Genomic DNA, 23,887 nt, shown 5'->3' with positions numbered 1-23,887 from the left:
ACACGCATCACGCACTGTGCATAGGGCACCAAGAGACAGAGGAGGGACCAACATTTAGCCAATAAATAGTAGCTGTACTGCAAACTGTTTTTCACTCTTGTTAGAGAAAGTATACAATGTCAACATGCACCAACAGCATGTTACATAAAGATGATACTTTTCGGGTCCTCTCTATAAAGATCCAACTTGAACATAGGCCCTATGCTACTCTATTTAATTGAGAACGCGTGAGCAGGAGAGGGAGAGAAAACGAGTGGCAGGTTCTAGCTGGCTTGTCATTGTTGATGATAATTGATATCTCCTTTTTATTAAGTTAAGATTAAACTAAATGCGGCAGTGGTTGGTACAGACTGATGGGGGCGAGGATATCGACAGAGAAATATAGATAGATCCCAAACATGAAATGAAGTGAAGTGCACTTTCTGTGTATATTTTGTGGTATGTATTCATGCCAACAATGTTAATACAATGACCAAATGCATTCAGTGACACTCATCTCATAAACTCATAATTCTCTTATTTTCACCGAAAAAAAAAATGGCTAATAGAAATTCTGATTGGCTAGTAACTTTAGAAAGTTACCAGCCACATTGTCTGGTGATCAAAAAAGTTAATTTAGAACCCTGCCCCTGAGTCAAGGCTTTGTCAAGCCTCGATATGTCTACATAGCCTAGATATGTCTAACGTGCTTCGTAGTATACCCCACTGGTCTGGAGCAGGCTAGCTCCACAGAATAAATCGCCATGGTGATTTATACCATAACATATCCTGCTGCCCCCTATCCCGCTTTTGTGCAACTGGATCACGGATAAATTGAGCCAGGATAACCAAGATATCCCGGCTTAATCCCTTATCCTAGTTTTGTGCAATGGGCCCCAGGTTGTTAGTGTGTTGTTATTTACGATGATGTTAACAGAGTATTTCTGTGAGTATGATTGTGAATATATAAAGAATTTGCAGGAGTGGCAGCAGTGTCTGGGTGTTGTGCTATTAAAGTCAGTTGTGGTGTGTTGCCATGTGGGCAGTTTTTTTGTATTTGTATGTGTTTATTTGTCTTGTGGATTGGTGTATTGTGCAGTAGGGGTTAAGTCATTTAGAGACCTCAGACCAGCCGCAGATGTGGCCTACTGGTTAGCGCTTCGGACTTGTAACCGGAGGGTTGCCGGTGTGACCAGTGGAATACACTCTGTTTTGAGATTTGCTGCTTTGAGCAACTATGCTAGCGGGAGCTAGCATGCCAATTAGCTGCACAAGGTCACAAGCAAAATAACACCATGGCAAAGCGGTAAACAAAGAGAAAAACAATGACACACCTGCAAAACAATAGGGACAATGTACAGTGAAGCAGGCAGTAGGTTTTCCTTCCCCCAACTCCTGTGGTGAATTATAACATGACCTACTGTACAGGCTCATCCCCACCCAGGATGCTTTGCAACTGAGCCATAGATTCTATCAATCTACATACAGGACGAATAACTCTTCCAAACCTATACATGTAGGAAGGGGATGAACGTAGTCAGTATTGTCAGTGACAGTGTTGCGTGGGGGATTGGCATCCTGTGTGTCCAAAGCAGCTGACACATCATCACCTGACATGAATAGCACTGAGGGAGGAGTGAGTCATGGCCTGAGGATGACAAGTGAGAAATACTTCCTGAACACAACTGTTGTCCACGTCAGAGGCTTGCTGCAACAGATCCGTGTATGACTCAGACAGGAGCCGCTGGCTGACAGGCTTCACGAAGGGGTCACAACTCAGAGCATCAGCCACTACGTTCTTGGTCCCAGGGACATGCTTAATATCAAAGGTATATGGAGCCAGCTTGGAAACCCACCGCTGCTCACATGCATCCAACTTTGGCTTCGTCAGAATGTACGTGAGTGGGTTGTTGTCCGTCCAGACGGTGATAGTGTGGCCCTTGAGCCAGTGACTAAACTTCTCACACACAGCCCACTTCAAAGCAAAAAACTTAAGCCTATGTGCTGGATAGTTGGCCTGGCTCCGACTGAGGGATTTGCTGGCGAATGCTATAAGTCTGGCCCTCTCTTCACCATCTTGAACCTGAGATAAAACAGCTCCTAAGCCATCAAGTGAAGCGTCAGTGCACAAGTTCGGATGAGCCAAAACTGCACTGGTCATCAGCGCTCTCCTGAGGTCTTCAAAAGCTGTCTTACAGGCTGGAGTCCAGTCCCCTGGAGTCAGCTCACGGTAGGTGCCAGGTCTCCTGAGCTTCCTGTCATGCCTACCTCTATGCTTCTGGCCAGCAGTCAGCGCAAACAGTGGCTTGGCGATGGACGAACAGCCAGGGATAAAATGTTGATAATACATCACCATTCCCAGGAAGGAGTGAACTCTCTTCTGAGAAGGTGTGCAACCGTCCCCCATCATAAGGTCTTGTGTGGTGAAGCTAGAAATGACATCAACTTTTTCCTGATCGACAGACACGGCACTCACAGATTTAAGCAAAAAGTGTAATTTCTTCTGAGAGAGCTTGAGGTTGTGTGAGGTCTGCTGTCAAAGCCAGTGATGGACAGTAGCAACGCTACTAGCTTAACTACATTTGTCAGTAGCTTGACAGTAACGTCATTATTTACAAAAACAAGTAACTTTTCAGTAGCTCTTTTATTGATCAAGTAGCACAGTAGCGTCTCGAAAGCTAATTTCTCATGGACATTTTACACATAATAGCGTTTCCCTGCAGCCATCAAACATATAAATTAGGAAAACAGGATGTTTCTGTGTCAACGACAACATGCCGGGTACAAACGCATGCGTAGGCCTACAGACTAATGTTCACGGTGACGACACACCATAGACAGTAAGCGACACACACACACACACACACACATACAGACACTGGAGGGAAAGACAGAATGGCATAGAGCCCAAGATCCGTTGAAGAGCATGAACATGTTACACCAGGCCCTAATGGGAGAATTCCCGGTGGGCCGCTTCACTTTTGGGCCGGTCGAGGAAAAAATATTGACATTTGTCACGTTAGTCTATCTTCTCTTAAAGTAGGCTATACACATTCCGCATTCTGTGCATGACACCATTGCCTCTGCATGGGTTGTAGTCTACCGTGTGAGGGAGTTCTCCCCTCCCAAAAAGAGTTGGTTGGGTCCATATAGCCCGTCTTTTCCAAAATGTTTTCTCAGATACGGATAGCCGGGCCGGCCCTACAGTAGCCATAAACGTCAGGAAGGATGGATGGTAGAAAGAGGCCAGGAGGGACTGAATCGGCCAGGTAGAATGCTGCTAAATGTGCCAAGCTTCCAGATTACAGACAAAAGTGGCAACTGGTAAAGAGAGATAGCCTACAGGCAATGATTATTAGCAATGAAATTATTGGCCAAATATTGGACGTTGTCAAGTTATTCGCAAGCAACATATTAAATTACTTAAAATATTAGCCTTTTGTATCTGATTCATAGACTTTGCAGTATACAAATATTGATAACAAAACTGAAGCTTGATCTGTGTAGGCCTATGCGGTAAAAATTGAAGCCTCTGAGCAGCAGATCAACCAGTCGACCACTGAAAATGATGAGCCCGGAATTAGTGATGAGGAGGCCATGACTACAGGGACAAGTAGAGATGATAAATTAAAGTTATTTAATGTAAGAAAGAGCAATTACCGCTATGCTACATGATAAACCTATATGCCTTGTTTGCTCAGAAGAGGGTGTAGTAAAGGAGTAGGCTAAATCACCAAACAACAATATAGCCTACCCATGCAAAAAATATGTAGCTTAAACATTAGTTCAATATGCCTCTTTGTGGAAGCGTGGGCTACATTTAAAATGCTTTCTTTCTTTCTTTTTTTGTTAACTTGTGGAATAGTGGAATATTTTTTGTTAACTTCTCAGTTGTGAAGTGAATTATTATATAACCTTTACACATTTGTTGAACCATGGTACTAGTAAAAACTACAGGATAGTAAGAGCTGAAATGTTGCTTCATTTATTCAATTTCCACCACTATGGAAAACGTGGGCCGGTCTTGGGCCTGAAACTCCCGGGCTGAAAAGTGGTCCCACTCCGGCCCTGTGTTACACCGTGGCCATACCTTCAAAAGTACTTTAGTCGAGACCAGCGAAAATAAATATATTTTCAGATGACTTCTGTTTAATCCAAAGAAAAAGTTCCTGTCGATGTCAACGACATCCAACACAAACATACGAACACACGTTCGTGCTCTGATTTGTATTTATATTTTGTGTATTGGGTATTGTTCAATGAATAAATCATAGTTTTTGCCTTTATCTGACTAACAGTTGTGTTGATCACTAAATTTGCATTGACTTGGCATGGAGATTAATTAACTGAAAGTAGCTACTAATGTAGCCTGTCAAGCTACTTTTGACTGTTTGTAACTTAGCTTGCTACATTTTTATGGGTGGTAGCTTCTGTGTAGCGAAGCTGAATTTATTGTCGAGTATCTGGTAGCTTAGCACACTACACATATCAAGTAGCTTGCCCATCACTGGTCAAAGCATGGTACAACAACAAGGACATGTGACCGCTCAAAGCGTAAGGACCTCTTTGAATGTTTACCCGAGTAGGATTCAGCAACATCACAATGGGTAAACAGATCGTCCCGGGTAAACGCATGGTCCACTGACAGACACTCTCCACAAGGCCTCTGCTGATTTTAGTGTTTACATTTATACACTGTAATTTGGGTACATAGTTCTTTTGTCATGAAAGAGAACCCCATATTTTTTACCCAAATCTCCACACCTCCTTCCTCTAGGCTACTTTATGGAGGCCACAGTAATGAGTTTTAATGAGCATTCAGTAGTGTGTAAACATCGCTGATGGACCTGGAATACACAGTAACAGCAGCAGTGACAGACAGGGAGGCTCATCTATGATTCATGACCCTCAGCATCAGGAGAGCATGGCGGCTGGAAAAACAAAAGTGACTTTTAAAGGGGCGATTAGCACTTTGTTTGTGTGGGACGCGTCCTCTGTGCCTCAGCCAGTCACCAGTGGCTTGTTTTCCAGAGATAGAGACTCAAGTCGCCGGGCCTGGGAGATGGTGGTGTGTCTGTGTGTGTGTGTGTGGTGGTGGTGGTGGTGGTGGGGGGGGGGGGGGTCATAGCACTAATGACTCCAGAGATGATAATGATACCTCTGATACCAGAATGCACCAATGGCCAATTTCCCAGAATCCACCAGTGGCCAAATGGTGACATAATTTAATCCATCACCTTGCAAACACAGCCGATTACACAGTTAGAGAGCCCTGAACGGGATCTTATTATTTTTAAATCTGGCTTTATGGTTAGAGAAAAGTCCTCAATGTGTAGGCCTACCTCAGTATTCAATGTTAGGGTCTGAATGGTTGTCTATTTGATACCCCAAAACAGAATAGAAGCACAGTCTGGGGTATTTCCACTGAAACTAAAATATGCCACAAAAAGGGGAAAAGACTTACATAACTTACATAAAATGGATAAAAAAAAATCTGTGGCACAAGCGACAGTATCCTATCCCATACATGTTTCCATTACCCAGGTCCAAGTCAGGAGTCTGAGGTAATTTCTTGACACAGTATTTGATTTCAGGGTTGAAGTGGTTCTCTATGCTCTGTGGTTTTCTATTTGATTCACCAATACAGATGCATATCAGTGCTACTTTCAACTGAGACAAAAAAAAATCAGGAAGCAGATACAGTTGACTCATGAAAGGAAAAGAGAAACACACACAGTTGGGGCTACTTACACCATATTCTTATTCTATTTTCTGTACTTTCATTTCATCCGATCATCAGTCTTTGGGAACCTTTTCCAGATTGAGATTTCTGAGTCACTGACTAGTGCCCTTTTGCCCTTGGCCTTGTGGGTCAGCTCCTTAGCCCTGGAACTCAGGCAAGATGGACGCCTGTGGTTGTGCTGCGTGCTGTTGCCCATTGTACTGTTCTGGCATTTGGCTATTTTTGAGACACAGTCTAGACCTGCTTTCATTCAATTTGGGAGAAGTTGCCAGATAGGTTATATTAATATGTTGAAATGAAAGGTTAGGTCAATGTCAGAGATGCAGCCAGAATTCTATATATAACAGGCCTAGCATTCAGGAAAATCCCCGATATGAAATGGCTAGCAACAGAGAAGTCAAAGCCAGATATGCATGCCAGATGTACATTTATTTAAACTTTGGAAACATTTCCTGTGTCACAAATAACAATCACAAATCTGAAACTAAAAAAAAAAACAACAACAAGATAATAGTCAGAATAGGAAGACATTGTGGTGTATATGTAGAAATACAATCAATGAAGTAATGCCAAAACACAAATATATGTAATGTGAACTAACAAAGTGTGGGTAAAACAAAACTGATGGAACAGGTGAGGTTGTAAGAAAATCTGGGCAGGAGCAGAGATGATTGACTCCTCACTCAATACTGGCCTCCGGTGGGCAGATATCTGTATGACAGTATAACTCTACAGCTGGTCCACACCTTCATTTGGGATTGTTTACATTGTGAGGCCAAATCCTTTTCAGGTCACTTCAGTATGAACAGTAACAGACTTTGAGAAAGTGAACCATTTTCATTAATCAAAATATGTCAAAAAGGCATCTGATGGGAGCCCTCTGTAACCTAAAACCTGTGGCATAAGGCTATAAGCATAAGTAACATAAGGCTATATTAAGTAAGAGTGAGACAGGCCTAAAGTAAGAGTGAGACAGGCCTACAGTAAATTAGAGTGAGACAGACCTAAAGTGAGAGTGAGACAGACCTAAAGTGAGAGTGAGACAGGCCTAAAGTAAATAAGAGTGAGATAGGCCTGAGGTAAATGAGACAGGCCTAAAGTGAGAGTGAGACAGGCCTAAAGTAAATAAGAGTGAGATAGGCCTGAGGTAAATGAGACAGGCCTAAAGTAAGAGTGAGACAGGCCTAGAGTAAGTAAAAGTGAGACAGGCCTAAGGTAAGTGAGAGTGAGACAGGCCTAAGGTCAGTGAGAGTGAGACAGGCCTAAGGTCAGTGAGAGTGAGATAGACCTAAAGTAAGTAAACGTGAGACAGGCCTAAAGTAAGAGTGAGATAGACCTAAAGTAAGTAAACGTGAGACAGGCCTAGAGTAAGTAAAAGTGAGACAGGCCTAAAGTAAGAGTGAGACAAGTCTAAAGTAAGTAAGAGTTAGACAGACCTAAAGTAGAGTGAAACAGACCTAAAATGAAGAAGGGGGAGACAGGCCTGAGGTAAGTAAGAGTGGGACAGGCCTAAAGTAAGTAAGAGTGAGACAGGCCTAAAGTAAGTAGGAGTGAGACAGGTCTGAGGTAAGAGTGAGACAGGCCTAAAGTAATTAAGAGTTAGACAGGTCTGAGGTAAGAGTGAGACAGGCCTAAGGTAAGTAGGTGTGAGACAGGCCTAAAGTAAGTAAGAGTGAGACAGGTCTGAGGTAAGAGTGAGACAGGCCTAAGGTAAGTAGGTGTGAGACAGGCCTAAAGTAAGTAAGACAGACCCAAATGGGAGAAGGAGAAATGGAAAGAGGGAGAGGAAAAGATAAGGATAGTTTTGGCCACATGACCCCCTGGTTAAACAGAGAACTCTGGAAGGACAAACTTTCCAAAGAGTCCAACATATCCACAGATTTAAGTAAACTTAGACTCCAATATACCGACCACACGTGCTTAATGCTGATCATGTGTGTACTGTGGAACAGTTGCACCATATGTGAAGCAGAACGAGAAACAGACCAGGCAGACAGAAGCAGGAAAAGAGAGAGAGATACAGAGAGAGAGAGAGGGAGAGATGCAGGAAAGGAGAGATAGAGAGAAATACAGGAAAATAAAAAGGTAAGGGAAAGACAGACATCGGTGTCTGAGTGCAGAGAAACCATCACAAGACACACCCTACCCACCCTCACAGGATTGCTATGGTGACGTCCATCCCATAAAACCCAGGCAGTGGGGTCCCAATCTCACAGATGACCTGGCAGGTCAGTGGCTTAATCTTCCAGATGGGAGTAATGACTGATCTCTGAACAGACACTTAGGATTCTCATTGGCACATATACACGCTGTAACACACGTCACTGAACACTGAACTGGAAATCATACCGAGACACAGATTGGTGTCAACACACTCTACTTCTATCTCAGTTTGTTTTTGTTTAATTTAAACAGCTATAATTTTGTCAGTTGTGTGTGTTGAAGTAACAGAACTGATATAGTTGTACTCTCTATGCTCTAAATAACCTCAGTATCTGTCTTTATAGTGGAGCATCTTTAAATACCTGCTGTGCATTTTAAATGTGAATTATTGTGAATGTTAGCTTGTTGATATTTATATTACATGCTTATGCTTACTGAATAACTGTGGTCCTCTTAATGTTGTACATTGAGGAAGTAATACAGCTTCACAGGTTTCAGTACATTTAATATGTTATGTTTGTTTGTATCCCATTTGTAGTTTGATAATTAGATGTGTAACCTAGTTTCTGTGTAATATTTCTTTAAAAATAGTTTTATACATTTGCCACCATATTTGTATTCATATTTGTCCTGATATTTGTCTTGTTATTTGTCCTGATATTTGCCTTGGTATGTGTCCTGACCTTGTCTGTTGTGTTAGTTTTGATATCCATATTGTGTGGTGATATCACCGGGGATATCCATATCGTGTTGATATCCATATTGTGTGTTGATATCCATATTGTGCGGTGATATCCATATTGTGTGGTGATGGCGGACGCAAACTCGTCCTCCCAGCAGGCTCTTTTTGTCCACCAGCAGATGTTCCAGGTGCAGCTGAACGAGGGCCCACTGACCAAGCTGGTGGTGTCCATCGTCATGTCGATGCTCTTCGTCTGGGTCAACTGCCTGCTGCTGTTCACGCTGAGCCGCAAGCCGGTGTTCCGCGAGACGCCGCGCTACGTCCTCTTCTCCCACATGCTCTGCAACGACTCCGTCCAGCTAGTGTCCACCTCGCTGCTCTACATCCTGTCCATGTCCTACGTGCAGGTGCACAAGGCCGCCTGCTCGGTGGCGCTCTTCGTGTCCAGCTCGACCTTCTTCAACGCGCCGCTCAACCTGGCGCTCATGTCGCTCGAGCGCTACGTGGCCATCTGCTTCCCGCTGCGCCACGCGACCGTCGCCACGCCCGGCGCCACCGCCGTCGGCATCCTGCTCATATGGTTCCTCGGGGGCGTGAACGTGGTGATCGACATCCTGTATGCGGTGGCCAGAGACGGCCGTTTCTTCAGCGAGCGCATGTTCTGCACGCGCGAGCGCATCTTCATGGCCCCGTGGCAGGCAGACGTGTTCCAGGGCTTTAACGGCTTCTATTTTGTGATTGTGACGGTGATCATCGTCTTCACCTACATCAGTGTGATGCTTGTGGCTCGCTCTGCCTCCAGTGATAAAGAGTCGGCTAAGAGAGCGCACAGGACGCTCCTGCTGCACCTCATCCAGCTGGGCCTGTGCCTGAACTCATTTCTGTATGGCAGTATAGAGAGAGCCCTGGCTATGACCAGCAGCAGTCGTCTGTTCATGGACCTGCGCTACCTGAATTATCTCTTTGTTCTCATTCTGCCTCGGTGCCTGAGCCCCCTGATCTACGGCCTGAGAGACGATGCTGTTCGGCCCTTATTCCTCTACTATGTCAGGTGTGGAACCCAAAAGGTCAAGCCCTCTGTAACTGCACACTGAGATGAGATAATGTTACTGAGCAACTGTTATGGAGATCATGCGTGTCATTGCTGCCTCTGTTTTGAATTCTTGGAGTACTCGCATATTAAAAATACAATTCTAGTAAATATCAAAATGTTGGCTGATAAGATAAGCAATACACAACAGCACCGTCCTGTGCATGTAAACAAACACACATAAAAGTAAAAGAAGTAAAAAAAAAGGTAAATCACATCCTTCAGCCACATCACTGCGGCAAAGAGGGGAACAGTTATATAGCTTGACGGCCACTGATGTGTCTCTCAGAGGAATATTTGGAGATTAGTTTACCACTGAAGTTATTCTTTAGTTCAACAATCCTATAATTTAGACGTGTGATTTATCGTTTAGATTAGAAGTGTCTCTCTGCATGATGGCCTACAGGGCTTTCTTTGTTCCTCTGCACATGAACTTAACACTCTTACTCATGTAGTTACCCACATGACAACCTCCCTCTTCTCTGAGTGTGGTGTAGTTTAACATACCCAAACAATAAGAAGTGCACTGAAGCACATCATTACACAGTGTACACACAACACAGCATTCCAACAACAACAACAACAACACGTTACATTCATATAGCGCTTTTCTCAACACTCAAAGCGCTTCACAGTGTGCACAGAACACAGCATTACACATCTATACACTCAAACTGTTTCACTCTGCTTGCTGTTACACTATCAGAGCTGATTCCTCTGGTGCGTATTTGGTCTCTTGTTTGAAAATAAAGTATAATTCTAAAACCCTTGATGGCCTAAATGTGTTGTGGCTTTAAGCAGACGGGGTCATTCCAGACTTCCCAAAGCCCCAGGAGCAGAACGAACAGTACAGGCAAGTCTGCTGTCAGCTGTGGATATGCCACAGACACTCTGTAACGGGCCTGTGAGGATGTCTTGATTGGCAAAACAACTTTATTTTATTTAAACATTTGAATAGATAAATTAAGAAATAAATCACAATTCTTCATTGTCACACAATAATGTAAGTTATACTAAAACAAAAAAAAAATGTATTCAATGGTTTGATGTCAAATTGCAAACTTTGTGTTAAGATGTGGCTGAATTATGACTTTATTGTAGTTTGGTGATACATGGGCAGCTTTACTTGTGTTTAATTTCATCTGTTGAGTACAGTTTGAGTGAGGTCAAATGCAGACATGCTGCTTGGGGAGGATGCAAGTTCTATCCCATAATAATAACAAGGCCTACAGCAGCATCCCAAAACACCTGCTTCTTCCAACATTTCAGCCATTTAGCATCAGTGATTTTGGTGCCAGGCGCTTTAGAGCTTTCCCCAGTGTAGGGTCAGGGCAACAAGTGTAACCACAACCATAATCATAACAAATGGCACTATTTTTTTACTTTAAATTGGCTGGTTACCAAGTCATTTTGGAAAGTGATTATCAATCCAGTGTCCCCTAGCACCAAGTGTCTGTCAAAGGTCATAAGTCACCTCGCAGCGGCATGTTCCATAGACCTCTGAAGTTCGTCTACAAAAAGCACCCAAAGCTGTCATCTTTGCTCATATAAGGAGATCCGGGTGTTAATTGAAGCTAACTACCTATGGTAAGTTGCATTGCAAGTCAGCTCTGAGGTAGCAAAAATCAGAGTGTGTCGTATTGACCTACCGGAGATCACAGTATCCACTCGAAGGCAGAGGACAAAAGTGTGTAGAGGAAAACGTTTGCATTTCCAATTTGTTCATTCCCGCGGGAGTTTAAAGCTACCTTGTGTAAGAACTTCTCCCATCTAGCGGTGAAATTCTATATGACAACCAACTGAATATTACTTTCTAGCCCCTCCCATTCCGAGCGCATTTTAACTCCTACGGTGGCCGTTTCATGCCAAAGTTAACATTGCTTCCAGTACTACGACTTCGTCCGGTGTTCCTTCCAGTTATAAGGTTACTTTAGAAAACAATTACACATTGCATTTAGTTATATAGCCAGTAAACATGTTGGGTATGACCTCTATGTAAAGTGAATAGCCTAGTTTTACGTTTTCATTATTTTGGTAGGCTACTATTTCATTGCTAGCATCAGCTATCAGGTTCCCAAACGAATGCATGCTAATGTTATAGTACAGTAGATTCAGTGCTATCGTTATTCTGTATGTGCGAGATTAATAGTGTAAAGGCAATGTTTACAGCGTAGCCTACTATTTTTCTCAGTGAGCAGAGTCAGAGATCAGTCGATGCAACGGAGGTGCAAGGGAAAGGTAAAGGAAGAGGGAAAGGTAAAGAAAAGCCAAGAGCCGGTGGCAGAGGATCGATGAGACCTCCTAGGCAAAGAAAAAGTAAGACTCCAAAAGATGACGAGGAGAGACTGGAAGAACTTCAAAGACAAAGGAGAGAAGCAACGGAGGTTTGTGTTTTTAATATATTTCTCTGAACAGTATCAATGTCAATGACACCGAAATTAGCTCGGAAGCTGCACCAGGCACGTTCGTTTGCGTTGCGTCTGCTGCAGAAAAAAAATAGACCATTCATCTAAAATTGATTTTACGCGTTGTGAACGGAACGCTTCAGTCACGCGCTTGATGTAGCTTCCCTGCCTGTTTGTATCTCAATTGTTTGTAGCAATTTCTAGCTGTTGCCAGTCAACTGCATGATGCGAGTTGTCTCCCAGTGAAATCACGACACATAATTACGTTATGGTCTATAGAAAATGTTACACAACATTTTCACCTTTTCATTGTCCATACACATACATAGTATTCATCATTTTGTGTGAACACTTGAAAAATGACACAGAGTAGGCTACTATTACTACTACTCTGCTAACAATCTAACTTTGCTACCTAAACAAGCCTATCTGATCTTATTTCTTGTCTTATTTCTTCAGACTTGTGGATGGAATGAGCCTGCAAGAGCACAGGAACCTCACCACACAGTTGCTATAGTGAGGCAGCCAGGTCTGGTGTTTGATGCATCAGTGCAGACATGTCGTCCCCCCACCTGTGCCAGGGATGCCTTGGTGTAGTTGTACACACTGCAGAGACATGCCAATCGATCAGAAGAGAAAATGCTGTGGACAAAACCCTGCCACCTGTGTGAGCCTTCTGCCTCACTACACACAGCACTGCCTAGATGAAGGTTTTCTCCAGATTCACAGGCAGTACATCACAGACATCACAGCATTAGGCCATGTAAGAGAGCCAGGTGATGACAATAGAGTTCAGATATGCTACCTACAGACATTTCATTTTCTGGCAGCATGGGTCTCTAGGACAGGGTAATAGAAGAGTGATCCCAAGCTGTGTGTGTAGGATAAGGGATACATTCCCTGACCCTCAGGGACATCTCTGGAATTTATTTCACCTTCCTATAATGTTGTAATGTTGTTATTGTAAATAGTTTTGTATTAGTGTTCTTGTACTGCCTGTTCCTTTTAAAACTGTATTTAATTTATTTTACACCGGTACATCGCTATATTTTGCTTTCATGAAAATAAAAACTTTTAGAATTGATAAGAGACTGTTCATGCTGTACCTCATACATTACATCCACAAACTTATAATTAAAAAAGGAGTTGTGGTAATTTACCATTTTGAAACACCAAATGACAGTAACATGGTCAACAATGTTATTTGCAATATATTTATTTACAGAAATTAACAAATTATGGTATTTACACATGAACCCTTCCTTTTTGTATGGTGCCTTTGAAGCAACATGGGCCATCATTCTAAATTTGCAGTCTCCTGGAAAGCTGATCCTGTGGAAGACATGCAGTGTCGTTAGACATACATGCCATTTTATATAGTTTAACATATTGTTACTAATCTGTATAGTGCTATTTTGCCTAGACTGAGTTACAGGCAAGGTTACAATGAAGGCATGCACGTGCATCACATAAGACCATTGAATTTCGTCCACATCCTCCTCCACGATGCTCATGTCATGTAGGCTTTGTAAAAAATATATATAAATGCTTATATCATGAAAATATACAATAGAGAATGTCATCGGGTATAGACATTATGAGCATTGATGGGTTACCTCTGTTCAAGGTTCTCAATTTCAGGGGCTTCTGCAATTGCGCCAAGATGCTAATCTGAAATGAATAAGCAGAGCGTTTCACAACATATAACAGTACATAAAATGGTAAACACCAAGATATTAAAAATATACTTTCAGTTATTATCAAACAACAATCACATAGAATCAACAATTGTTTTCATGCAGTGAAAAACGTTCAGACAATTTAGTAGGCTACGTCTACAATTAATAAGACTACAGGACAGGCCTCAGGATGTGAACGTCACCCTTGAAATTGGCTACACTAGCATTATCAGATTAGGATATATTTAGGCTACAAAGCAAAAGCAATGAAAAATAACTACAATTTAGTGCCCTTTGCCTGTGATCCGTCATAGCAGATTTATGTTACAATCCTTTTTCATCGACGCGAGGAAAAGTATCCCAGACGTCATTCTAGCGTTATGGACAACCATCCCCACTAACACAAAACGTTAAGGGAACGTTCGGGAACGTTAGTGTATGGTTCCCTAAAGGGTAGTTCGAACCAAACCAAAAACTAACGGTTAGGGAACGTTACCTAAGGGTTCCTTAACGTTCCTAAACGTTAAGGGAACCAACCAACCAAAACGTTCTCCTATGGTTGCACAGTACCTTCACACAACGTTCCCGTTTGGTTGTTATTGGTTGTTTTTGGTTGTTCTGAGTGCTGTTTTGACATGTTTATTTTAACCAGCTCCATTTAAGTTTTTGAAGTAGGCCTAGCATATACAAGGTTTGCAGTCACTTGATATTCACTAAAAATGATTGGCCTTATGTAATCAAATTAAGATAAGGAGTAAGAGAATATATTTATTTTTAGGCTGATATCAATTTTGCTATAAACAATACTTTTGTGCTTGATTTCAGTTTTGTAACCGTATGAAGTGAAAATGCTTAAAACACGAATCTATCAATAAAACAATTTTCACTTCTACATTTCACATTTCACTTAGCTCAATATAAAAGTCCAACCGTTACACCCCCACGCCAGTAGGGGGAAGACAACGCCTGGTCTGCATTCAGAACCGATTGCAGTTTCACGTTGGATTAAACAAACAATAATACTTCGGTAAATAAAATATAAAATATTTTTATAATAGTTTTCTGCTATCACTAGAATACATTCAGAACATGTTTCATTTGTTCCTGTAGCCTACCATTACCATTTTACATTCACACATGTTACATTATTTGCATTCGAGGCTTCTGATTAGGTGGCAATGACGTCAATGGTAATGCGTCTCTATTCATTCCAATTCCATGCCGTGTTAAATGTGTTATATAGCATTGTGTGATTGATTGCGCCTCTATCAGCGTTAGAAACTGGAGACAATAACAACACAAGCTCCATTTCAGTTTTTGAAGTAACATACAAACATACAACACTTGATTTAGATCCACTCAAATGATTGGTCTTATAAAATCTAAGTAAGGTAAACATCATATCAAGATAATATTTATTTTAGGCTAATATCAATTTTACTAAATAAAAAATATATACTTTTGTGCTTTTTTTTACGTATTAGGTGAACTTTAAACAAAAATCTATCAATAGAACACTTTTCACAACTAAGAAAATTCACTTATTTCATTTCACAATTCACTTCAGTTCAATCAGACAGGCTCTCCCTTACACGTAGGCCTACCCCCACGCCAGTAGGGGGAAGACAGCGCCTCTGCTTTCAGGTGATCGATTGAAGTCTTGTCCTGACTTCCGTAAACGGTCTCTGTTTGAATTCCGTGTTTCTTCAACACCGCTGGAAGAAGTCTTGGAATGGATTACACTCGTCTTGAATTCGATCTCACGAAAGTAAGTGAAATATGTTACAGTTTCATGATGTAGGCCTAGTGGTTGTAATGCAAGGGTTTGAGGTTTAACCTTAAGTCCTTTCACTTGTAGGGCTTTGTTATATTCCGATTCTGCCAAGTTTGTAATTTACCAGAGCACATTGCTCGTTCGTCTTTGTTTGAGCTGTTCTCAACGTGTTATGTTTTGCAGCATTGTATGTGTTGTGTCATCGTGTTAACCTGCTCACGTTGATGTTACAAATAATAGCACTAGGCTACCGTTTCTTTTAATTAGTTTTAGTGTACAGTCAGTCCTTTTAGGCAAGTCACTCGGCAGCAGTGGTGTAGGCTAGTGGATATAGGCCTACTGTATGTAGCTGGATCTAGGCTACTGTGATGTAGGCTAGTTAGCTGTAGTGGGTAGGCTATACTGTGATCAACCCCAAATGTATCCTAGTCTATTTTAAGTGGGTATACTGAGATGGTGAGGCTTTTTAAGTTGGTATAACCTACTGAACAGTCCTGCATATGTAGGCTACACTAGAGCCATAGAGATGGCTGTAGCGCCGAGGCTATTTGCCCCGTGTTGGACTTTCCCCTGTGTTCCCCTGTGTCTTCTGTTTTCCCGGCGTGTGCGCGTGTGTGTGTGTGTGCGTGCGAGAGTGTCTGTGTCTCCCTCTCCCTTCTGTGTCATAGAATGTGTCAATAAGTTCTGATGTGTTTTGATTGGGGGGAGGTGTCCGGGAGGGAATATTTAGGGGTTCGGATAGGTTAGCGATTGATAAGGGGAGGGAATAGAATAGGGGGTTCTAAGACGTCTAGTAAGTTTAGTCAGAGTAGAAGTGAATTACGTGCGAGTGAGTTGTGTTGCGTTGTGTTGTCTGCCGATGAGAGTGAATGACAAGAGATTGAGACGTAATTTATCAATATCAGTTTGTTATTTTGTAGTGGACACCTCCTGCTACCCGTACCTTAGCCTGTACATCCTTTTGAGAAATAAATAACCGGAGTTTGGAACGATATCCCAGCCTCCCCGTCTCCTAACTACTCTTCGGCATTACACTGGTGTCTGGAAGTGGGATCGTTACCTCTGCCGAAAATGGATGACATCGCTGGGCTGGTAAGGTCGTTCCCTTTACTTGGACAGACTAGGGACCCTGATAAGGATGTGCCCCGACATGGGCAGGACCACCGAGGTCCGGAGGGACAGAGAGCTATTGCTAGATGGTCTCACAATAACCCCTTTCTGCCATTACTACGAACCGAATGTTCATTAAGCCCTGACTCTAACGCTCGTGCCCCTGACAGTGACACTCACGTTCGTTTTCCTGTTGCTACTGGCAACGGCGAAGAGATCAACCGGAAAGTATTCAATAAAAACATCCGGTTCGCTAGTACGCCAATAGTGGCTAGCGGCGCTAGTGGTGGCTGCCCTGCGCTGTCGGAAGCTAACTGGCTAGCGGGAGAAGCTAGTCGCTACTCCGGTAGCAGCAATACTGTTTGCTTAATTGATTCACATCCCAATTGCCTTCTAAATAAAGTCGAGTCCTCTTCTACAGAAGCACTTTTTGCTCCTTCACTTCCCACACCACCCAGTTTTATGTGTCCAATACCAAACGCCTGCAACTCCCATCAGCTCCTTGATATTGAGCCCCTTAGCATGCATGCTAATTTCCCATCCGAACACACTAGCATTGCGGCAAACACTCTGCAAAAAGGCTCCGGCGAGGCAACCCGTCTATTTTATACACATAGAGAGAACACCACACAGTTGCCAGACACTCGACCTTCACCCCATCAGTGTGCTCACTCCCCAGTGACTGGGCCTCACTGGGGGGTCAGTCATTCTACCGGCGGGCATGCTACAGCCACAGAGACTGGGCCGTCTGTCCCCCTGACCCCTCTGGTTGCACCTGAACCTGTGCGTAATAGAAGTTTCCTGAAGTTGGGCAGATACGATGGCCGTACCTCTTATGAAGCCTTTCGTGAAAAGTTTGAGCTAATGGCTAACTCTAATGGCTGGAGTGAAGAGGATAGAGTGGGGCAGTTGGCAGCTGCATTGGAGGGGGATGCGCTGCAGGTTTTTCTTGACGTCCGCGGCAGCCAGGTGACCCAGGCAGATGTTCTACACAGGGCATTGTCTCGTCGGTTCGGTGACACCACTCCCACTGTGTCACGCCGTCAGCAGTTCCAGGAACGTGTGCGGCAGGACAAGGAGACACTGGGTGTTTTCATGGCTGACCTACAGCACTTAGCTCAGTGCAGCTATCCATCTTTTAATGTGGAAGTGAGAGATGCCCTCACCTTGGATGCATTTATTCGTGGTCTGACACCCGAGAGGCTTAGGCAACAACTGCGGCTGCAGCAACCCACCACTCTCGAAGAGGCGCTTCAGCAGGCCCATGCCATTGAGGGGATTTTTGACGAACAGCCAGCAAGAACCGCGAACAGCTGGGGTAGCCGTCCTAGGGCCTTTGCCGTTTATCCAGGTGATGGTAGCCATCCTCCATCTGCTCGTAGGCCTACCTCTTTTGACCATGACTCTGCCGTCTGCTGGCGCTGTGGCAAGAGAGGCCACCTGCGCCGGGACTGCACCACACTGGACTCAGCTGTTGGCTCTTTACAGCAGGGAAACGGGAAGGGCCCGTAGTAATGGGAGTGTCTCCTGGTCCTGTGTGCAGTGTAGAGTCTCCCGTCAGTGTTGTTTCATCTGATTGTGGCCTAGTCGAGTGCTGTCATGTATCTGCTGTTGTAAATAGTCATCCAGTTAAAGCTTTAATAGACACTGGTTCCACCGTCACTCTAGTCCACCCCAGCTTGTTAGTGAACCATGCACTACAACCCCCCAGTGTCCCTTTAACTACCGTCACCGGCGAGCATGTGCCTATGGTCGGCCAGTGTGAGGCGGAGATCCAGGTGGCTGGACAATGCTTTTTCATACGCGTCTGGGTTGCTGAACTTCCTGAGCACTGTATCCTTGGCATTGACTTCCTTCATGCTGCAGCGGCTGTCATTGACCTAGGGGCAGCATGCCTCAGACTTGGAGAGTCAAACACTGCGCCCATCTGTTTCAGCCCCTCACCCCTTCGACCACTGTTAAACTGTGTTGGCGTGCTCCATGCGGCTGAGAATCCTGACCCGCCAGCACCTGAGACCATAACCACTACCCCAGACCTTCCTGTGCCGTTTTCAGCAGCCTGCTCTGGGTCCGAGACTCCACTTCCCCTATGCCCCTTTCCTGCTGTAGTGGAACCTGAGCCTCCAGCACTGGTCACTGATGCACCAACACAGAGACACACCATCCATCAGTTGTGGGAGGACAACAGCGTAGGCCTTGATGAGTCACAAAAACAGATGCTATGGGCTGTGCTGGACCATCATCGTGCTGTTTTTGCTGCAACCCCCGGTGATGTTGGTAGGACCCCGTTGATTCAGCACAGCATTGACACTGGTGATGCAACCCCTATCCGTCAACGTGCACGTCGCTTGCCCCATTCTCGACAGCTGGCTGCAGAACAGTGTCTGGAGGAAATGAAGGCTGCTGGAGTCATCGAGCCCTCTGACAGCCCCTGGGCTTCTCCGGTTGTATTGGTCCCAAAAAAGGATGGCAGCTGGCGGTTTTGTATCGACTTTCGGCGGCTCAACGAGGTGACTGTTAAGGACTCATATCCACTACCCCGGATTGGACGAGTCCCTGGATCAGGTGGGTGGGTCGAAGTGGTTCTCGTCGTTGGACCTCCGGTCTGGTTACTGGCAGGTGCCCCTCGCTGCTGATGCCAGACCAAAGACAGCGTTCACTACGGGGACAGGGTTGTGGCAGTTTAACACCATGCCATTTGGGCTTTGTAATGCGCCCGCAACATTCGAGCGGCTGATGGAGCGTGTGCTGCAGGGAATTCCCAAAGAAAGGTGTCTTGTGTATCTTGATGACCTGCTCATACATGGCAAAGACTTTGAGTCTGCATTGCGTCATCTAGATGCAGTCATCACAAGAATAGCCCAAGCCGGCCTGAAGCTACACCCAGAGAAATGCAGTCTGATGCAACGCGCTGTCACCTTCCTTGGACACCACGTGACTGGAGAGGGGGTTGCTACTGAACACCGGAAGACCGAAGCTGTTCGTGACTGGCCAGCCCCCTGCAACCTACGACAGTTAAGGTCTTTCTTGGGTCTGGCTTCATACTACCGCCGCTTCGTTCCAAGCTTTGCCACTGTGGCTGCCCCACTCCACCAGTTGTCTCGGAGGGAACAGAAATTTCATTGGGGGCCTGAGCAACAACGTGCTTTTGACAATCTGAAGCTGGCTCTTTGTAGTGCACCAATCCTTGTGGCGCCAGACCCGAAGCTCCCTTTCATCCTGGACACGGATGCCAGCAATGTAGGCCTCGGGGCCGTCCTATCCCAGGTGACTGCAGATGGAGAGAGGGTCATCGAGTATTACAGTCGGTCCTTCAACAGAGCTGAACGCAACTACTGTGTGACCCGGAGAGAACTGTTAGCCGTTGTCGAAGCTGTTCGTCATTTCAAGCATTACCTGTGTGGCCTTCCTTTCGTGGTCCGGACTGACCATGCCTCCCTGCGTTGGCTCCTCTCTTTCAGTGAGCCAGAGGGTCAGGTTGCCCGTTGGATAGAACAGCTACAGGAGTTTCAGTTTGAGATTCAGCACCGGAAGGGAGAAAACCACCAGAATGCTGATGGGCTGTCCAGGAGGAGCTGTTCAGCTGCGTGTCCACAGTGCAGTCGTCTACCTGGTAGCGCTGAGGGCACGTTGCCTGACGTGTTAGAGGATGAACTGCTAGCCATTCAGTGCCGAGCCATACTACCGGCCTCCAACATGTCCTGGGCTACCGAACAACGTAAAGATCCAGAGCTCCAGGTTGTGATCAGCTGGGTGGAGGCTGGACAGCGCCCATCCTGGGAAGATGTAGCTGCTCATGGACTCACAGTGAGGGGCCTGTGGTCCATGAGGGATGGGTTGGCCCTACATGACGGGGTGCTGAAGAGACGCTGGGTGGAGCCTGCAACAGGTTTACCTAAATGGCAGACTGTTGTCCCGATGTTTAGCTGCGGATTGGTCTTCGCAGCCATGCATGGGCAACCTGGAGTGGGTCACTTTGGGGTGAAAAAGACACTGAAGCGTGTGCGGCAACAGTTCTATTGGAGCACGTGCAGGAGGGATGTAGAGTCCTACTGCCGCCGGTGTGACGCATGCACTGCCCGTAAGGGACCCGTGGGCCGTTCCCATGCTCCACTTCAGCAGAGGAGGGTAGGCTATCCGATGGACCGTATAGCTGTGGATGTGATGGGGCCCTTACCGTTGACACCCCGGGGAAACCGTTACATCATCGTGGCTGTGGATTATTTCACCAAGTGGCCCGAGGCGTACGCTGTGTCCAATCAAGACGCGTGTACTACAGCTGAGGTGCTCCTTGGAGGCATGTTTGCTCGGTTCGGAGTGCCTGCAGAACTCCATACGGATCAAGGGCGGAACTTTGAGTCCCGCACCTTTGCAGATTTTTGTCAGCGGATGGGTATTCGGAAGACTCGAACCACTGCTCTCCACCCTCAAAGTGACGGCCTAGTCGAGAGGTACAACCGCACCCTTGCTGAACAGCTAGCCTTGTGTGTGCAGCAGGATCAGAGAGATTGGGACCTGCAGATTCCTCTGGTCCTCATGGCAAGCCGCACTGCAGTCCAAGAGTCCACAGGTTGTACTCCAGCGCTGTTGATGCTTGGTAGAGAGCTGCGGACCCCACCCTCACTCCTCATGGGCCTACCCCCAGATGCTCCAGATGCCCCTGCAGGGCTTGGGTATGCACACCAACTGCAGGACCGACTCCAGCTAGCTCACGACTTTGCACGCCATCAAGCCATTCAAGCTGGAATTCGGCAGAAGAGAGCATATGACCACCATAGTGCAGGACGTGACTTTACTGTGGGTGAGTTGGTCTGGGTGTATGGGCCAAAACGGAAAAAAGGACGGTCGCCCAAGCTCGACTCAGCGTGGGACGGGCCTGCGTACGTGGTAGAGAGAGTTGGGGAGGTGACATATCGCATCCGTAAAAGACCTGGAGCGCGGTGTGTGGTCCTCCACCGTGATAGGCTGGCTCCGTACCGAGGGGATCGTAATCCCTTTGTCCGTGGAAGTCCGCGTCGTTCCCCTGGGGTGAACTGCCCTGAACCTGGAGGAGCTGGACACGCAGCGCCAGGGGATGGGTGGGGAACCTCAGAGGAGGGCGAGGTCTGTCATCCCGTTGCCCTGGTCCCTGGGAGTGTTCCAGGAACACCTGGAGGAGCTGAACACGCAGCGCCAGGTGGACCTGGAGGCAACCAGGTTCAACCAGGCTTGGGATTGTGCTGGCCAAACCCCGCTTCGCCTGTGCTTGACGACCACAGGGGGGAGAGGGCCCACGGGCGTCGGCCCCAGCGGAGACCAGCAGGTGAGGGCCGTCCAGCGGCAGCGTGCTCCTCCTCGCCTGTGCCTGACGACCACAGGGAGGAGAGGGCCCACGGGCGTCGGCCCCAGCGGAGACCAGCAGGTGAGGGCCTTCCAGCGGCAGCGTGCTCCTTCTCGCCTGCGCCTGACAACCACAGGGAGGAGAGGGCTCGTAGGCGCTCAGCTCACCGGCTCGCGGACGTGGGATCACGCGCCCACCGAAGACCGGCAGCACCGGACGACATTCCTGTGTCGCCCCTTGGTGCTGTGCTTCCGGGGACATCACCGCAGCGGCTCCAGCAACATCAGCCTGCGTATAGCTTGAGGCCCAGGAGAGGGCTTCGCCCGCCTCGACGCTTTGATGAGGCCATCTTTCCTCGAGGGCGAGGAACTTAAAGGGGGGGGGGGCAGTGTAGCGCCGAGGCTATTTGCCCCGTGTTGGACTTTCCCCTGTGTTCCCCTGTGTCTTCTGTTTTCCCGGCGTGTGCGCGTGTGTGTGTGTGTGCGTGCGAGAGTGTCTGTGTCTCCCTCTCCCTTCTGTGTCATAGAATGTGTCAATAAGTTCTGATGTGTTTTGATTGGGGGGAGGTGTCCGGGAGGGAATATTTAGGGGTTCGGATAGGTTAGCGATTGATAAGGGGAGGGAATAGAATAGGGGGTTCTAAGACGTCTAGTAAGTTTAGTCAGAGTAGAAGTGAATTACGTGCGAGTGAGTTGTGTTGCGTTGTGTTGTCTGCCGATGAGAGTGAATGGCAAGAGATTGAGACGTAATTTATCAATATCAGTTTGTTATTTTGTAGTGGACACCTCCTGCTACCCGTACCTTAGCCTGTACATCCTTTTGAGAAATAAATAACCGGAGTTTGGAACGATATCCCAGCCTCCCCGTCTCCTAACTACTCTTCGGCATTACATGGCTATAGTAGGCTACACTGTCGGCGGCCATTTTGCAACACAGTTGATCGGATAGACGATTCAAGTGAATAGACCTCTGAATTTTGCCTTCAAAAAGCTGAGATCCGGTAGCCTATCTTGCAATTTTTGCTATGGGAAAATAACATGGGGAGAGAATTATTGCACTCTCCCGTGGACGAAGAAGTCTGAAATGCAGACATTTTGCTCAACACACGTTTGTCCTCTGCCTTCGAGTGGTAGGCTAACTGTGATCTTCAACAGGCCTACGTTAAGACAGCAACTTAGATTTTTGCTACCCCAGACCTAACTTGCAATGTAACTTGTCATAGGTAGTTAGGTTAAATTAACACCCTGATCTCCTTATAGGCAAAGATGGCAGTTTTGGTTCCTTTTTGTAGGCGAACTTCAGAGGTCTGAGGTCTACGCCCATGCATTTCTATGGATGCTGTGTCTCCCCATTAGAAATTCTCTGGGCTACAATACAAAAATCAAGTCAAAAGCTGGGCCAAATATCCAGTTAAGAAAATCTGGTTGTGTACAGATGACTGATTGCTGCAATACTATCAATAATAGTTTTCTCTTTATGGAAATACTGCTTTGCTCTACTACTGGCTCACAAAAACGTTGTTCTCTTAACGTAGATTCATACACCAAAGCTATGGAAAAATGTCAGCGGCTGATGGACACTTCTAGCATTGAGGCGGAAGAAGATGCGAGCGTCCACAAAAGGCAGTGCATGGTCACGTGATGGTAAGACCTCTTAAATACAGACTACATTATTTGCACAATTCAAATATTCTTTTTGCAATCAGTGCAGATTGCATGGTCTTTTATTTCAGATGAATCCGTTCCGCAAGCAAGAAAGCATTCCAGGATGGTGCGTGTGCCTGGAAGCCCTGTCTGTAAGTTAACATTTATACATGTATTATTTAAGAAAACCAGTTGAGTCATATTTCCTACCATGGAACTACTGACATTCATGTTTATTAACCTAGTGCATATCATGTTACTGTTCTGATGTATTTGTCTCTTCCTGCCTTTTATTAGGT

The 23,887-nt window shown here is 45.7% G+C and overlaps 1 protein-coding gene and 1 long non-coding RNA gene across 2 annotated transcripts; both read left to right on the top strand.

Moving 5' to 3' along the window:
• Nucleotides 1-8,695: 8,695 nt before the first annotated feature.
• LOC143099437 (odorant receptor 131-2-like) lies at nucleotides 8,696-9,661 on the top strand. The gene has a single exon (XM_076262426.1). It carries the CDS (start codon nucleotides 8,696-8,698, stop codon nucleotides 9,659-9,661), a length of 966 nt encoding a protein of 321 aa, XP_076118541.1.
• A 5,783-nt stretch (nucleotides 9,662-15,444) lies between these two features.
• On the top strand, nucleotides 15,445-23,745 carry LOC143099436 (uncharacterized). Its single transcript, XR_012981582.1, has 3 exons — nucleotides 15,445-15,509; nucleotides 23,480-23,588; nucleotides 23,678-23,745. It is a non-coding gene; the product is annotated as an uncharacterized LOC143099436 (long non-coding RNA).
• The last annotated feature ends 142 nt before the right edge of the window (nucleotides 23,746-23,887 follow it).

Source organism: Alosa pseudoharengus, unplaced genomic scaffold (assembly GCF_046254945.1).
Source record: "Alosa pseudoharengus isolate Yale_2024_CS ecotype anadromous, Long Island Sound unplaced genomic scaffold, YU_APseudo_1.1 YU_APseudo_1.1_scf_28, whole genome shotgun sequence".
Taxonomy (NCBI): Eukaryota; Metazoa; Chordata; class Actinopteri; order Clupeiformes; family Clupeidae; genus Alosa; species Alosa pseudoharengus.
This window is presented reverse-complemented; position numbering and strand designations above follow the sequence as displayed.

What these genes read in the sequence shown, in the direction of transcription:
- LOC143099437 (XM_076262426.1), top strand. Translation starts at nt 8,696, where the DNA reads ATGGCGGACGCAAACTCGTCCTCCCAGCAGGCTCTTTTTGTCCACCAG.